Genomic DNA, 14289 nt, shown 5'->3' on the forward strand with positions numbered 1-14289 from the left:
ACAATGATAATAATGAGGAGAAGACAATTTAAAAAGCATACATAACAAGATATATGATTAGGCTACTGCTGTAAGATAAACAGGGCAAAATGACCAGTTAGTGCATCTTCACCATATCAAAACTAAACTAGGACTAAACCTGAAACTGGACCTTGACTAGACTAAGACTTGAACTGGTCCAAACCATGTCTTCATCAGCTCAAACCAGGACTAGTGTAATGTACCCTTAAGCCCAATTGATAGCCGTGCGTCAAAGTGTCTGTGTCACGACGTTGTTGTGAATCCTCTCTGCAGACGTGCACCTCCAAAATGTTCTAACTACATGTTAACAAATGACACAAACTGCTAGGGAAAGCAACGCAGACGCAAGGTCTGTGATTGGTCCTCTCTATCACCGCTCCAAATACATTTCCGGAACTTCCGCTTAATTTTGTAAACACAAACGCCATTTTTAAATCCTAGCCTCCAAGTGTTGTGGTGGTGAATTACTTCATGGAACATAGACCTCGACGCAGATTCATAAATCAAAAATGACGGACACAAGGCTAGGGCGACAGTGTGCGTTGAGTCAACACAGAACTATAATTCTGTCTTTAGTTGTCTCTATTACTTCCCATACATTCTCTCTGTCTTTTTTTTTTTTTTACTTTTTAACTTTTAAAACATGACATATTTGGTACATTGTTTTAATACTTTAATTCATTAAGTGTTTCGTAATATGTTTCTGATTATAACGGTCTATAATCACAGCACTTGCAGCTGTCCTTAAATATTAAAGTAGCTGGACAGTTTTGGATATGTGTTCTTCCATGGGCACAGTTGTAGAAAGATTCTGGGGCATCATGTTTAGAGTACAGCCCATTGTTTTTGTTGGCACAGAAATTGTCCTCTCTCCCAGTGGGCGGCGCGAAGGTAAGTCTGACTGGAGGTCTGGCAGAGGTAAGGGTTTTTCCTGGTGTAGGTGGAGTTGGGCCAAGGTTTGTTGTTCCTGGGGGAGGAAAAAGAAGTGTTGTGTTTAGTATTGTTGGTATTATTGCTGGAAGACATCACAACATACTAAAGGTCACAACATACTAAAGGCCAATAATATTTAAATTAAATTATTTAATACAGATGGGACAGATAAAATTTATATTGTTAAAATGCATATTTGTAATACAATGAGTTAGTGATAATTAATAGAAATGATCCACACCAATTATGTGAATTTGTGTTCTGGATATTTCTTATGAGAGTACCATTTAATTAATAGAAAAACAATGTCACCTGTCCTGAGTATGACATTATCACATTTAAACACCAATATTCAAAAAAGTACATCTAATTGTACAAGTAAATATGCATGAAAAATCGGGTACGGCACCTTTAATTCCCTTATAAAATATTATACTTATTTATAGTACATGAAATAGCAATGCAAAAGGGCTCAAAGAGTCACAATGAAGCAAAATGTGTTAAAAAATATATATATATGTTGAAATTGTCCTACCTGACATTAAGAGAGAGCGGAGGTTGCTGGTGAGGGCATAGTTTCCCTCTCCGCAGAACTGACCGGAGAAATCATCCAAATCTAAAGACCAAACAAAGGCCCCACCAAAGGCTTTCTCTTTCAAATACTGAACCTGGATAAAGACGAAGAGTGAAAATAGCATGGAATATTTTGCCACCTATTAACAGTATTGGACAAATAATTTAATAAAAACCTACTTTGGTTTGAAAACTGATTATATTATCATATCCAACCCACTCATTTTTTTTTGTGGCATAGGGAACTTTTTGGTCCTGAATCATCTCAACAGTGGCTCCTTGTAGAAAAGGACAAATCTGTAACAAGATAGGATTCATGTATTCAAAAAGGTAATGTTATACAATATATTTCACTCTAATTTGACCTTCTTTGTATAACTACCAATGTGGGTATAGGAGAAAGTAAAACATTGTTATAACAGTACAATGTGACCCCTGCCATTCCACCATTATCTCAAGAAAAAAAAAAAGAAAGAAAGAAAAAAAAGAGAGGGAAATACAAAATGACCTCATAATAAGACCAAAACCCAGCCTCCCTGGTGTATTTGCCAGGACTCCCAGGACCATTGGTTGGAGCTCCCAGTTGGCTGGACTGAGAGGCCAAACGAAAGGAGCGTCCATATGTGGCAAAACCCATATTCAACTTCTCAACTGGAGTGCCTTGGTCTCGCCAGTAAGTCATAGCAAAGTCCTGCAAATAAAGACATTTTAATAACAAAATGCCTGGAAATATGACAACACTGAAATAGTAGATCTTAGGCGAGTAAAGTCATAGATTTTATTCTGAAAGATACAAGGACATTTGAGAGGAAAAGTCATGCATGCAAACCGCCTTACATTGATATTATTTAAAGCAGCCATTCCCACTGTAGTGCCGAGTGCAAAGCTTTGAACAGTTTGAGTGCATTGCCTTTTAGTTACTTACTGTATTTAAATAGACCTTGTCCCCTGTGTCTTGGGAGCTCTTGTACAAAGGGCTGTTATGTCCAGTGACCGTCTCCCAGGTGCCATGGAAATCATACGTCATCACATTTATGAAGTCCAGGTATCTGATCACATATAAACACAACATTAATCCATGGCTTTCTGAAGGATGATGAAACATGTACATTGTTGCCATAGCAATTAACAATTCCAAACAAAATATTCTATGGTTTGAAAGGTGAAAAGTCCACAAACAAGAATCTGAAACCCATGAATACAGAATCATCACAATGTTACTGAATTTGGTTAGCTTTGTTTGGTCCTGGATGAGGTCCAGTAGATTTGGAGATATAGATTTATAAAATGAAGGTTTCAGAGCACTTCTTGTAATATTTTGTAAATATTTAAAACAACTTACTTTGCAATTTCAGCTATTTCATAACCAGCATCAATAGTGGCTTTTCCAGCAGACACAGCAGCAGACAGCAGCAATCTGGATTGGCCGGTGGCTACTGCCTCCGCTTCATAAGCTCCACGAAGTTCCTGTACAAAATTAGCTTACAGTTACAAATCAGATGTGCCTTTTTTGGTGCTTCTAAGTTCTATTTCTTATGATTATGTTCTCAGATATTATAAAACAGAACAGTGTTTATAATAATAGGTTGTGTTTAGACTTTACAAATGTCTAGAATCCTTATTTATTGAGCTGGGGGGCAAGTCAAAATTCTATGGTGGAATGTGCTGTTTAAGAGTCAGATCGCGTTTATAGTTAATTATTGGACCTGCCCATGTCAAACAAAAACTAGCACAAAGTTCAAGGTGGCTCTAGAGAGTAGTCCCAATTCAGTCATTAACTCACTAACTTAATCACAATATTGATATGACAACTTGTGGGGCCAATCCTGGATAAGTAATGATACGTTTGTGGATCATTTATTAGTTTGAATATTTCTTTCAAAAGGTGTAAATCTCCCTTATGGCTGTACAAGCCCCTGCTCTCCATCTGAAATGATGTCAATCACAGTATACAACATGAAAGTGACCACTAACGAATACAGCATTCCCACTCTCCTTACCTTACACAGGAGAGTGAACCTCTGCTTGTCTTCCGCAGGACTCCCCCTTGCTCCAGGATATTCCCAGTCCAAATCCAGGCCGTCAAAACCGTTATCCCTCAGAAACTTAATGGAAGACTGGATGAAAGTATTTCTGTTGGCTTGTGTTGAAACCATCGCAGTGAATCTGGACACCATTTCATCAATATTTAAAAACATTTTATAGAAGACTTATAGAAGATTTTTCTTACCTTGTTGATCCGAAATTCCAACCTCCAATTGCCAATAATGTCTTAAGATTTTGACTTCTTTAAAAACATTAACTTTATTATTTTGTTTATTATGTTTTTCATATGATATTGTGAAACTGACCTCTGCTTTAGTCCATTGAATAGCTTGTACATATCAATGTCGTTCCACTCCACTGTGACTAGTTCATTTGCTTCGTTGATGGCAGCGAATGCGTAGATCAAGTGGGTACATAAGTTTGGATCTACATTGGTTGGTACAAACCTGCCAGTCTCAGGCCTGTACTGAGACCAGTTTGTGTAATAGCACACCAGTCGAGTGGCTGAGACTTGGAGAAGGGAAAACATGTTTACACAGAAAATTAGTTAAAAGGGCACTATCCAACTTTTCTGGTAGATGGTCTGCAAATTTTGCTTGATTGTGGTTTTGCCAGTAATGTTCTACAGTATGGCATTAAACTAGTCTATCAATATGGAGATTTTATTTATTTATTTATTTGAGAGAGGGACAGCACACAATTTTTACATTAACCTTAGCAGGAGAGATGCATTGTACCAGGTTGTACCATCAGTGCTAATTTCCACCTGTAGTCCCTGGACAGATTCATTGATTGATTGTATTTAACTGACCCTAACTATCAACTGTTCACAACCAGCCAAATTAGAGGTCAAATTTGTGCAGAAGCAACTGCACTCACAATAAAAAAGCATATTATTCAGTGTATTTATCAGCAACAAAAACACCTGCAACTGAGTGAATGCCAGCTAGATTTAATGCCATACTGTGGAATATTTTGGGCAAACTAATAAGGTGGCAGATCCTCCACCCAAAAAGTTAAATAGTGCACCTTCAAAGTGATTTGGAATTATAATAACAGCAAAGATTTAGGTACATTTGTATTATATATCTAATTATTTACAGAGTATTTTTGTAAAAGTCACATAGTGTACCTTTCGGATTTTTTTTATTTATGTTTTTTAGCATTTTTAGCATATAGCACCTCAAAGTAAATATGTATTGAAACCAGTTAGAAATATCTTGAAACACGTCAAATAAACTGGACTGAATACTCCAAAGATATTGTGAATTCAAGCCATTTTAACATTTCATTTATTGCATATTTATTTATTTATTGCCGTGCAGCTGATGACATGCAGCTTTAAACTCACCCAAACTGGTGCAAACAAGAGAGAGAACTGTAAAATATAGGATTGTGTCTTAGCCACATTAAACCAAAAATATAATGGTAAAATAAAATTACATAGACCTACACACATACCTGTAATTATAAGTAGTTTCCTCATTGTGCCTGTCCCTGTATGTGATTTCCATGCAGACAAATGTTAACTTGTAAACATACTTTGCAAACCATTAACTAGAAGCCAAATGTAAACAGGACATTAGACTATTTGCTTCTTCAAAACAGACCACAAAACATACTTTACCCACTGTAATCTGCAGTTCTATGCATATTTATTGATACTTTGCAGTGACATTACACAGACTATAAGCATCATGCTGAGGGGGGCAGCATGCATGTCTATGGAAGAATGTTCAGCAGTTACCACGATAATACGATGCGCGCACACACGTCTTTTGATTGTCTAAAAACCCAAGGAAAAATACTAAATTAATTTAAACAATACACTTTCTGGAACCTGTGATGTGATCAATATGAGAGTATTTATGTATTTAATTTTCAACCAAAAAAGTTGATTGTGACTAATTGTTGGCTAATGTTAACTAGCTTGGTGTCTTGAGAATTTGTCACAGCACAGTTAGTTCCAGTTAAATCAGTTCTCTAAAGTCAGATTGTGTTAAAAGAAAGCCCAGATTAAAGTCTAATTTGAGTAACAGAACTTCAGACAGAGCAGTACCTCCATTTAGCTTCACACCCCCTCCCTCAGAGAATGCTATTGATATCAACTGAAAGGTTTCAACAGAAATCAAACACATGTTTAATATTTAATGAGGCCAATCACAACACTTGCACTTGTCATTGAAAACCAGACTGGCAGGGCAATTCTTCAGGTATGTAAACCCATTTGAACAGTGATAGAAAGTATTTTTGTTCTTATTGTTTGCATACAATCCATCTCCCTTTCCAGCGCAGAAATCAGTCACGGACACAGGTGTGGTTGTTGTCATGGCAACAGTAGTGGGGTTGAGAGTGGGGTTGACAGTGGGGACAGAAGTGGGGTTTTCAGTGGGGTTTTCAGTGGGGACGGAAGTGGGGTTTTCAGTGGGGTTGGAAGTGGGGTTTTCAGTGGGGTTGGGAGTAGCAGTGTGAGTAGGGACAAAGGTAGGCTCAGGAGTTGTAATGGGTCTATCTGTAAAGACAAAAATCAATTACAGTTTCCATTCTTAAGGTGGGAGAAAAAACAACAACAACAACAACAACAACAATAATAATAATAATAAAATCCAGTGTTTCTCATTAACAGATTTGTTGAATTGTTGTCCAACCCACTTCAATGTCCAATTTGGTCCTAAAACTAAAGTTCCCATTCATTTACACTCGCCACAATGTATTAATTAAATTCAATGTAGTCTCAGTATAAACCATAGACTGTATATATGAGTGGACATAACTAGTGCGCTATAGCCACCGCCTGCCAAATAGGAAGTGCTCCAGGAGGCTCTTCAGGCTCCTTCTGACTCTGGCTCTAAAGGACTTACATTAGCATCTTGTCGCCCGTCTCTCTGTAACTACTGCACTGAGCCTTGTCATTTTGGCCTTAAAATGTTCCTATTAACCTGCAACACATGATCCTGATTTTTTTTTTTCTGCTATTTTGTCCATCAAAAACATCCTATTCTATTATCCTGTAACCAATAGCATCGCGAGCGTCATTTGAGTGGCACTGAACGCTATGGGTGACGTCATAATCTCTTAGTCCACTTCTTTTATACAGTCTGTGGTACAAACCTATGGGAAACATTGCAAATTACGTTGATAATGCAAATATTTTTGCAATCCATAAAATGTCTTTTTGCTCACATTCAGATATAAGATAGCGTTGACATAAAATGTATTACAATATGATGCAATATGACCTTGCACTGCTTTGGAAGATTTCTCTCAATTTTTTTTCTTCATTTCTGCAGATTTATGACCATTATTCAATATTGATTTTTAATTGGTTGGCAACAAATGACAATTTTGATGTGCCCTTTATAGCCTAAAGAAAGTTAATTAATGGACTCTTGTGCATTTCCTTGTGGGTCATTCTAATATAAAAATAGGCCCATAATTGTAATTGTAATGTACCTGTTCCCAGAAGAGAGCGCACGTGATTTATGAGTGGATAGTTCCCTTGACTACAGAATTGTCCGGAGAAGTCATCAAGGTCTAAAGCCCAAATAAACGCTCCTCCAAAATGGTTCCTCTTCAAGTAATCTACCTACAAGCCAAGTGTACAAGAGGAGTCATAATCCAAAACAAATTTAATATAGAAATAAAAGTGCTCAAATCATACAAAGTAATTAAGTATAAATAGTACTGCTATTACTATGACCTATAACTGTTAACCATTTTAAGTACTAGACCTTGTACTGTGTCAGAAATTGAAATGTAATGTGAACTTAATAATCTTTATCATGTAAATTACTTAATCAATTTTAGGGCAGCACTGTGGGTCAGTGGTAAGTGAACGAATAGTGAATTGCTAGTCTAAGACTAAAGCATGATTATGAACAGTATCATTATTAAAGGTTGTATGGAGGATTTTTTTTTTTGTTTCAAATTGTCAATAATAGCATTATAGAGGTGCAGTAGCCTTGTAATTATGATGACCAAAAAAAAGAGAATAAAAATTCATCAACTCTGGACGTGGTGGGGCTAAACATTTGCCAATAGATAACGACACTGCCTCGTTATCTGTTAGCTGACAGGCTGTCAATCAATGTCCCTACGTTTCTAGCGTAACTGACTTGCCTGCGCGCCGCCGGTACGTGGTTTACGTACGCCTGTCACACAGTCCACAGACGCAAGACGCACAGACGCTGTTTACTCCACCAACGCAACAGTTCTTAGCGGCTTTTTTTTACCTATATCTTCCTCGCAGTTCGCACAAAGTTTTGTTGCAATGGCGACAAGAATCCAGGAGCAGTTAGCCGCAAAAGAAAGTCCGTTTTTGAGGTCACTGAAAGAAGAAGACAAGGGGAAAAGCAGCAAAGCCAAACTAAGGTGATTCTTGAAGATTCATTCCAGCGATGGCGCAACTGAAGCAGACGCAGAGTCTAAAGACTGACGCACTGGTCGCCAAATTACTCCTGGACAGGAAACTTCTGCTTATTATGAAAACGTACTTTATTTCCAAGAGCTAGACAAACGTTTTTCAGGACACGAAAGCGATATCCTATGTCTGAAAACGTAATTTTCAAGGCAAAGAAAGAGTCCGCTTGCTGCTGCGTGTTGTAGCTAGTTCATTCGCACTGAATCTCCGCGCAACCTTCTCTGCACCCCTTTCCTGCTCCTGTCCCCGCTGCCCGATCCGCTCTTCCCCCTGCTCCTCACTTCTCCGGGCACGAAATCTCCGCGCACCGCTCCCCTCTCCTCTCTCCTCTCTCCTCTCTCCCTGCTCCGCTCTTCTCCCTGCTCCTCACTTCTCGTCCGCGAACGAAATGTCCGCACACCCGCTCCCCCCGCTCCTCACTTCTCCGCCTTGCCTAACCAACACTGTAGTTAGTTGTTTACAAGTCATGTGCAGCGCACCGGCTGTAAACAAACCTGTTTCTGGCGTAAGGAGGAGGCAGGAGGAGGTGTTTCTACGTAGGAGCTGTAGGGGAGGGGGGGTGGTTTCACGCATGCGCAACATTTGAAAAAGGACAAACAGTCGCTGGATTTCTCGTTCCTTGGAAAATCCTCTATACAACCTTTAAGTGGGCTCAAACACACTTTAAATATACACACATTTTCCTTCAGTAAAGCATGGAGGATATTATGTTGCCATCTTGTGTCAAACATGAGGTATTGTTTTATCAAAAAATATTTCCAGTTTTAGAAATGTGATTCTGCAGTAATTACCACAGTATCCTTAAAACAATGAGGTCTTTGGTTCAATTTGCAGTCCATTAGGGATTGTTTTGTGTAAAGTTTGCATGTTCTCCCTATGTCTGGATGGCTTTCCTCAATCAATAGACTGCAAAGGACCCAGCCAAAAAACTAGAGAAGGGTCCCTATGTATTTCCCTGCTCCTTCATTATTAGTAAATAGTAGAAAAATGTGTGAATGACTGTGCTTACCTTGATTTCTAAGCTTTGCCTGTTGTCAAATCCAACCCAGTCACTGCCTTGAATTGCATAAGGCACTTTCTGCTCATCAATCCAATTAAGCTGACCCCCTCTGAGAAAAAGGCAAATCTGTGGAAAAGTAGGGGACCAAATGACTTGACTTAAAATGACTTAAAATAGCTTGAATTGAGTCAGCATATGAATCATTATTTCATCAGTAGGCTGTGTTCACACTTGCACAAACACCACAGGGGGACTGATCTGGGACTAAACTTGAACTAGACAGGGACTAGAACCAGAGTAAACCAGGCATAAATCAGAATATAATCAGTGGAGCAGCCTTACTGAATTATTATTATATATATATTATATTATTTGAATTGTTCCAATATATTTCTCGATGTTGTTCATATTAAAAAAATATATGCCAGTTATGTGTCAGTTTGTGGGAAAAAAAGTTGAAGAAAAAAAAAGAAAAGTAGAAAAATACAGGAAGTAGCTGTGAATTCTAAAACAGAATACCTCTACATATGCCATCAACACCAAAAATCCCTTCCAAAATGCAATTTACTCACAAGAAAGACATTTTCTGACAGTTTAAATCTAACCTTACAGAGCAATATATCATCTTGCAATATCTGTAAGTTCACAAACACATGAGAATTCATCTTGAGATGTTCCTGCTCCTGGTTTAGTGTGTAGACCAGTAACAGAGCAGCAAAATGCCCAAGCAAACCAAAACAATTATGGTTGATGCCGACAGATGTACTTCAGCCTGATAAATGTGTAGCACTCCCCTCAGAGTGCCACACATATCAATCAGGCATGAGCTGTCAGGTGCACTTTAAATCAGTTTATATACTCCTGTTTTGCAGTGTGCGTTGGAGGTACTGACCTCATAGTAAGCCCAGAAGCCAGCCTCTCTGGTGTAGGTCCCTGCAGGGGCTGGTCCATTAGCTGGAGCCCCCACACTGTGAGAGGATGTCACTGTGCGAAATGTGCGCCCATAGGTGGCCATCCCGACCAGGAGCTTGTCTACAGGGGCACCTTGGTCCCTCCAGTATCTCATGGCAAAATCCTGTTCAATGAAAGATATACACTTTTATTCTTAGGTTAACTTTCATACAACTGCCTTATTATTCATAGGGCAAAACAATGCCCTCAGCACAAAAATGAAGGGACAATTTATATATCTATTATTACCCTTAAAATATATTCTACATTGTAATTCTACATTCAAAGTAAATTCCATACTCCCATTTCACAACAGGTGCGTGCAGTGTGTGACATTTCTGCTGGAAGGTCCGTCCTATGCTTGTCTCTATGGAGATGTTTTTCTTTTGCCCGGAATGCTCCACATTAAACTTGTTTATTTTCTTGGAGACAAGCAGATCATGTGATAAGTTAGCAATACTACATGTTTTTCCAGGAATATCGGGCAATGAAAACAGTAATTGAATATAGGCACTCTATATAGACGAGTGTAAAGCCATACTGTGGCATATTCCAAGCAAAGCTACACCATTTACATGAAGCAAGTTGCAGACCTTCCACCAGAAAAGCTATATAGTGGACCTTTAATACTCAAAGAGAAAAGTGTTTACTGTTAAGAGAATGAAAAAAAGACCAGTGTGTTTACAGACTATTACAGACTATTACAGGCTATTCAAAATACTTAACAGCAAACCAAACAGAGACAGACCTCTCCTGAAGAGAGAATTCTACTCACCACATTGTAGTAGATGTTATCGTCTTTATCAAAAGAGCTCCTAAACAGTGGGCTGTTGTGTCCAGTGAATGGGTCCCATGCACCATGAAAATCATAGGTCATGACATTCAAAAAGTCACACAGCCTGAAAAATAAAGTGTATAGAGACATTGCACAAGTCCACACTGCACAAAGTGAATATCTATCTTCCTCACTAAATTAGATGAACTTAAGGTGTCTGGATATTTGTTTACAATTAATCAATAGTAAATAACAAACAATACGTTAAATTTTTTAAGCAAAATTATCTGTTCAAGGTCCATGTATTTGGTTGAAAATATAAGAAAAAATGTGTTACTCAGTGGACAATTTTTGTTGTTTTCAAATTAGAGAAACAAATGTGAAGCCAATCAAAATACCCATTCCAAAACTAAAACTAAAACTAAAACTGTCCACACTAAATAAATCTAAATGAATCCAAACTATTAAAACAAGATTAACTGAATTCTAAATTCTCATTTAGTCTCAAGTAGATGTTTTTGTATTATCGGCATTTACACAGACAGCACCATCTGCAGGAACTCACTTTGCCACTTGGGCGATCTCATATCCATTGTCAATGGTTGCTTTCCCAGCAGCCACTGCAGCTGTCAAGAGGAGTCTTGGTCGGCTTGTCTCAGCAGCTTCCTGTTTAAAGGCAGCCAGCAATTCCTACATATAAACAATACACCAATTAATGCCAAGAAATAAAAACAAAAAAAAAAGTAAATAAGAAATGTAACCATGTATTTACAGTTAACAAGCAGAATCTGAGAAATACAATTTGAGAAGATAAAATGCCTACAGCCTCTCTTACTACCCTAATACAATTATGATTAGGATGAAACATAAGTACTCACTTTAAACCAGTCAAAGAAGTAATTGCACTATTCACTATAAATAAATATATAAATATATAAAAAGTATTTTGTATAAATACAACTTAAGTACAGAAACTTGATCTTCCATATCTTCTTACTCTGTCAGATTTAGCTTTTAGCACTCTTTTAGCAGGTGTAATAAATAAAAAAAATTATACTCAATTAAAGGTGCTCTGTATAGCTTTTCTAGTTTGCCACCTTGCTGTCTTTGCACATGTTATTGCATTTCCAAGAATGTTCCACTGTATGGCATAAAACTTATCTATCTCCATGGAGACAAGCAGATAACGCCACAAGGCCAAGTACTTTTTTTAAGCAATAAAAGGCTTGTATTTGAACCAATACAAGTTTAATACCATACTGTGTGGAAGTACATATACTGTAGGTAAATATACCAAGCTAAAATAATAGGGTAAACCTTTCCTTACATTTCAACTACATCTGACTATTCCATGTAAATGACTCCTTTTAGATTGTGAATGAACAGCTTTCCAGACCTGGCAGAGTATGGTGAACCTTTGTTTGTCTTCAGGAGGACTGCCCCGAGATCCTGGATACTCCCAGTCCAAGTCCAATCCATCAAAACCGTGCGTTCTCAAAAACCTGATGGCAGACTGGATAAACCTCTGCCGGTTGGCTGGGGATGAAACCATGATCGTAAACCTGCAGACATGAAGTTGACATAAGTTCTTGACAGTTCATAGAAACTGGTTTAATGTAAAAGAGACAGTGTAGATCTTACTGTGTTGTCCCAAAGTTCCAGCCACCAACAGCCAACAGAGTTTTCAACTGCGGGTTTCTGTAAGGATTAAAATTCCAGTTAGCATAAGTGTATACAACAATCAGGCATACTGTTAAGACCATCTATTATTCCTTACATAAATCATGAATCATCGCACCACTGTCTCTGTCCACAGCACAAATGATACAGAGAAATTCATAGTGATTTAAATTTAAAATATGAAATCCTTTTTTTTTTTTTTTTTTTTTTTTTAGAACAAAAAGGCAATAGTTCATGAAACTGCAATAGAATATAAATTACATTGTTTGAAAATGTGGAGCCAAAGGGGTGTCTGGGACCTCGACAAAGTTTTGACAATTATTAATCTGGCTTGTGACAACTGAGCTCTGTCCAACCATCTACTTTATCCTAGACTGGGTTGTGGGTACAACAGTCTGAGCAGTCTTAGCATGCTCAGGGTCTTCCCCACAGAGACGTAGTTTCTCAAAGGGAGCTCCCAGTAAACCTACAGATAGTACTCATTTTGACTGCCTGCATCCAGGAGCCGGTACTTTTGGTGATTATACAACTATACCACAAGATGTAGTATCTCAGAAATGGAGATTAATAGTTAATAGTATGGATATTGTTAACACACAATCTCTTTCTCAAGTTCACATCACATTAGTGGTCCTGTAAGGTAAGGTTTGATAAACATTTTTCATTTTGGACTCACTCATTTTTGAGGCCATTGAACTGCTCGTAGAGGACATCATCGTTCCATTCGTAGGGAGACAGCTCGTTGGATGGGCTGATGATGGCGAAGGCGTAGATCAAATGTGTGCACAGATTTGGGTCCACGTTTTCAGGGGTAAATTTGCCATTTGCAGGTCGGTACTGGGACCAGTTGGTGAAGTAGCACACAAGTTTGGAACAAGAGGCTTTGAAAGGAGAAAAAAGACATTATTCAATTTTTATTTATTTAGATCTATGCCTTTATTTGTTGTAAGGTCACATTGAGCTTCTAGAAAGGTACCTAATACCTATTGTATTAATTTTAAATGTACTGTTGTAAGGCTGCTCTAATAATTTCTCTCTGTATAATAATTTGACAGAGTTTAGTGGTTACCATACTGAAGGCAGACCAGAAGAACTAGTCCTAGAAAACACAAAAGCATTTGATGAGATTCATAAATTACTTAAATAAATAAAAAAATATATATATAAAAAAATGATAAATGCAAAATAAATAAATAAATAATAATAATAACCTGAATTAATTTAATATGTATTTACCAGTTATTAGCCTTGCCATGTTGTGTCCTTCTTGGATTGGCCTCAAATAATAATAGAGATACAGGTTAGCATGAAGATATTCTAAACATATTAAGATAAGAATACTCACAGGTGTCTGTGCCAGGGAGTTGTCCAAAGAGACAGGTGAAATGCCTGCACTATATATATGTGATAAGATCAGGACAAAGTGTAACTCAAGCTTAAGGGAAATGCCACAGTAACTTATATGGAGGCTTGTTCATATATTAACCCATGTAACTATGTGTATTTACTGATAAACATAACTATATGGCATTATTGTGGGCAAGGAGGAAGATGCTTTACTTCTGGTTTTCTATGGGTCATTTCTTTAAAGGGGAACTAAAGAAACTTCAAGTTATGTGACATTCCAGTTTCATTATAAAATTATAAAAGGAAAATAATAATTAACACTTCATCATAAAAACATGCACAATTTTAAGTTAGATATTTATGCTAATTTGAATAGGGGTCTTTCATAGCTAAATGGCATGAAGATAAGGTGTCCTTTTGCCATTGTGCGATGATCAAATGATGATGTAACTTCTTATCTTGCACTGGTGGTCCAGGGTTCATTAAGATTGTTATATTTTATCACAAGCTTAACATCGTTAAAACTAATGTAAATGCACTGGG

At 37.6% G+C, this 14289-nt stretch overlaps 2 protein-coding genes across 2 annotated transcripts; both read right to left on the reverse strand.

The window, feature by feature from the left end:
* Nucleotides 1-407: 407 nt before the first annotated feature.
* On the reverse strand, nucleotides 408-5112 carry LOC129412278 (acidic mammalian chitinase-like). Its single transcript, XM_055165558.1, has 11 exons — nucleotides 5035-5112; nucleotides 4925-4951; nucleotides 3879-4083; nucleotides 3758-3814; nucleotides 3528-3693; nucleotides 2870-2994; nucleotides 2453-2576; nucleotides 2036-2218; nucleotides 1708-1824; nucleotides 1490-1622; nucleotides 408-988 (listed from the first exon to the last, which is right to left on the reverse strand). The coding sequence occupies exons 1-11, from the start codon at nucleotides 5057-5059 to the stop codon at nucleotides 729-731; spliced, it is 1422 nt and encodes a 473-aa protein (XP_055021533.1). The 5' UTR covers nucleotides 5060-5112; the 3' UTR covers nucleotides 408-728.
* LOC110164485 (acidic mammalian chitinase-like) lies at nucleotides 5105-13914 on the reverse strand. Its single transcript, XM_020929520.2, has 12 exons — nucleotides 13745-13914; nucleotides 13636-13676; nucleotides 13469-13498; nucleotides 13076-13280; nucleotides 12361-12417; nucleotides 12116-12281; nucleotides 11285-11409; nucleotides 10720-10843; nucleotides 9886-10068; nucleotides 9003-9119; nucleotides 7027-7159; nucleotides 5105-6085 (listed from the first exon to the last, which is right to left on the reverse strand). Exons 2-12 carry the CDS (start codon nucleotides 13652-13654, stop codon nucleotides 5721-5723), a joined length of 1524 nt encoding a protein of 507 aa, XP_020785179.2. The 5' UTR covers nucleotides 13655-13676; nucleotides 13745-13914; the 3' UTR covers nucleotides 5105-5720.
* Between the last annotated feature and the right edge of the window lie 375 nt (nucleotides 13915-14289).

This window comes from Boleophthalmus pectinirostris, unplaced genomic scaffold (assembly GCF_026225935.1).
Source record: "Boleophthalmus pectinirostris isolate CB_2022bp ecotype Guang Dong unplaced genomic scaffold, ASM2622593v1 HiC_scaffold_8, whole genome shotgun sequence".
Taxonomy (NCBI): Eukaryota; Metazoa; Chordata; class Actinopteri; order Gobiiformes; family Gobiidae; genus Boleophthalmus; species Boleophthalmus pectinirostris.

Excerpts from the sequence above, each read along its gene's own strand:
- LOC110164485 (XM_020929520.2), bottom strand. Across the intron at positions 12,418-13,075 it reads TTCAATGGCCTCAAAAATGA|AAACCCGCAGTTGAAAACTC; the intron begins GTGAGTCCAAAA and ends TAATCCTTACAG. Across the intron at positions 10,069-10,719 it reads ATAACATCTACTACAATGTG|GATTTTGCCATGAGATACTG; the intron begins GTGAGTAGAATT and ends TTCATTGAACAG.
- LOC129412278 (XM_055165558.1), bottom strand. The coding sequence starts at position 5,059 with ATGAGGAAACTACTTATAATTACAG. Across the intron at positions 3,815-3,878 it reads TTCAATGGACTAAAGCAGAG|AAGTCAAAATCTTAAGACAT; the intron begins GTCAGTTTCACA and ends ATGTTTTTAAAG. Across the intron at positions 2,219-2,452 it reads ACAAGGTCTATTTAAATACA|GACTTTGCTATGACTTACTG; the intron begins GTAAGTAACTAA and ends CTTTATTTGCAG.